Below are 3161 nucleotides of genomic sequence, written 5' to 3'. Positions count from 1 at the left end.
ACATTTAACACTGAGATTATTTGATTATTACTCAAAGTGACTTGATATTTGAAGTTTATCCGATGTATAAAATGTCGTCAAGTGTAAGTGGTTTCCTAACTAAAATATCCAACTCATAGAAGGGACATTTAACACTATTTTTCCAACTGTTATGCTATATAAGGTGTTAAAACTCAGCCTGATAATAATTTGAAAAATTTACCACACCATACTTTGATTTTTTTCACGTAATTGGTTGTTTTCCTTTATGATGTAATTTGATTCCCATACTTCTGAGTATATTCATACGTGCCTTACTTTGGTTACGTTTGCGCCGTCCTTCGGTAGGACAGCAGTAAGTCTTCGGATTTACAACGCTAAAATCAGAGGCTCGATTCCCCTCGGTAGACACAGCAGATAGTCTGATGTAGATTTTTTTTATAATCAACACAAATACATTTTAATATTTTTATGATTAAATTAAATCCGTAGACTTACCGCTGTCCCACTGGGGGACAAATATTACAGATTACCCTCGATGTATATTTGGTAATCCCTTACATTTGCAACATGATTGGCTTGCAAAATCACGTTTGTTATCCAAGATCATTAAATTCTAAGCGAAATGCCGATAAATGAGTGATTTAATAAAAAAATATGATTTAGTCAAAAAAACTGTAGTTCCTCTCATGCTACATTATTTTTTCTGATGAGATATTGATGTAAAAATATATTATAATTTCTATAGTTTTGTTTGTTTGTAATTAAGCACAAAGCTACACGATGGGCTATCTGTGCCTGCTCTTCTCACCACGGGTATCGAAACCCGGTTTCTATCGTTGTAAGTCCCTCAGCCTACCGCTGTGCCACTGGGGGGGGGGAGGCTATAGTTATGAGTTAGATGTCGTAAAATGTATGTTTAGAAATGATAAATTATACCCAAAGGAATTAAAATCAAAATATATTTCATTCTGGAATATTCCCATTCGACAAGCAAGGCTTAAGAAAGTCCTTTCAACCGGCTTAGATTTATTGAACACAACAATTGAACGTTTCTTTTCAAATTGCTTCTAGTGGACACCTTTACGTTAAACGCTATGTTTATAGATAGACAGTATGTTCTTTGTGATTCTTAGTAAATTGTTTTAACGTTTATATACTAGTTAAAGTGGGAAAACAACTTACCAAAACAATGTTTTTTCCTTCTTTACAACTGACTTCCACTAAATCCGGATTTACGTGTTTAAATCTTGGTGAACTAGTGATGGGTAACGTGCACAACTCTGATGTCAGAAAGGAAAAAAAATACATTAAGTTAAATCATTATAACACCAAGTTACAGACTCGTGAAGATGTTGATGGAGACATACTAAAAGGTAAATAAATATAAATGTGATGATTAAGGAGGGTTATCTCTTCTACGTGTACATCAAAATTTAAATTGCGGGACTAGATGAAACTCACCCTCTGTTTGGTTTGTCCATATTAAAAGAATATGGATAATTGGAACTTACAATCGTAATGTGACGTAAGTAACATTCGTTTTACTTCTGAATGTTTTACATATAGCAATAAACAGTTTGTAGTTAAACACAGAGCTACACAATAGGCTGTTTACGCTCTGCCCACTACGGGTATCGAAACCCAGTTTCTAGCGTTGTAAGCCCGCAAATATACCTCTGTGCCTCTGGGGGGGGCAACAATAGGTAGTTTCTTTGTTTTTAGTTAAGCACAAAGCTACACAATGGGCTATCTGTGCTCTGCTCACCACTGGTATCGAAACCCTGCTTCCAGAATTGCAAGTCCGCAGACATACCGCTATGCCCCTGGGGGGCAACAACAGATAGATGAAAAATATAGAACATCATATAATGTTTGTAAAATTGTAACTAGTGAAGAGTTGATAACTGTAAACTGGTATTTTTTGTTACTTTTATCATAAACATATTTTATTTTCAAAGCAGCGCTATGAAAGAAAAACACAAAGGTGGCTACTAGTTTATATGATTCAGAGTTTTCAAGTGAAGTACACAAAAATAATATTTTCTAATAATTAAGTGTTCATGTAGACCCTTCATTAATTAGAACTAATTATACTTTATAAAATAATATTTTCTAAATAATTAAGTGATCATGTAGACCCTTCATTAATTAGAACTAATTATACTTTATAAAATGATATTTTCAAATAATTAAGTGATCATGTAGACCCTTCATTAATTAGAAATAATTATACTTTATGAAATAATATTTTCTAATAATTAAGTGATCATGTAGACCCTTCATTAATTAGAACTAATTATACTTTATAAAATAATGTTTTCTAATAATTAAGTGATCATGTAGACCCTTCATTAATTAGAACTAATTATACTTTATCAGAACGATTTGCTTAAGCTAATATAAAAAACGAGCTATCGTAGATTTAAGTCAAAGTTTCATTGTATTTACTGACATCTTTAAAACCTATATAGTTGGTTGACGGTGAAATGTCGTCTTTTCGATGCGTAATATAGCCACGGTTAGAATTATTGCTGGAGTAAAAGACATATCACAGAGCATTTTCGTATTACGTTTTTTTTAACGATGTGGTGAAAGACAGAATATTCAAAAATTATTTGTTTATTTGTTTTTTAGCATAAAACTATATTATACTGTGTGTTGTGTCCACCGCCACGAGTCAAACCCTGGATTCTACCTCTACCATATCGCTGTCCCATAGAAGGTTTTTTTTTAGGATAGCTAAGGACGCCAAAATCACGCCGGAAGCCAATCCGTTTTGAAGCCTTTATTCTCAAAATGGCAACTATGGTTACGTAACAAAGTTCTTTGATTTAAAATACCAATACGATGGAGCTGAACACATCTGGTATATTTACAATATATGTTTTTTCTTCTAGTTTTTTTCATGGTATAAAGCTGAGAACATATTTTACTTAAATCGATACCTAAAGTTGAATCAACAATACATAAAAAGTTATGTGAAAATCATGGTGACGTTTACATTCTAAAGACTGTTAGAAATATCATCACTAGAAATGAAGATCCCTATCTATTTTTTAACACAAAATAATTAAAACAACTGTAATCCGTGCGCTTTCGAAAGGTGAACCTTTCTTCTTTAGGGGCAAACTGGGAATGGCGGTTTTTATCATTTTGTATCAAGACATCTTGAACCTACA

General features: G+C 32.7%; 1 protein-coding gene across 1 annotated transcript in view; it reads right to left on the bottom strand.

Annotated features, from left to right (window-relative positions):
• The window catches only part of LOC111088982 (lachesin-like), a 61098-nt gene that overhangs the window by 24855 nt on the left and 33082 nt on the right, over positions 1-3161 (bottom strand). The window contains exon 2 of the mRNA XM_022400483.1: positions 1165-1262. Within this exon, the coding sequence (XP_022256191.1) occupies positions 1165-1262 (98 nt within the window). The remainder of the gene's footprint in view (positions 1-1164; positions 1263-3161) is intronic.

Source organism: Limulus polyphemus, unplaced genomic scaffold, assembly GCF_000517525.1.
Source record: "Limulus polyphemus unplaced genomic scaffold, Limulus_polyphemus-2.1.2 Scaffold4921, whole genome shotgun sequence".
NCBI lineage: Eukaryota > Metazoa > Arthropoda > Merostomata > Xiphosura > Limulidae > Limulus > Limulus polyphemus.
Note: the sequence above shows the minus strand (reverse complement) of the source record. Positions and strands in the feature narration are given on the sequence as shown.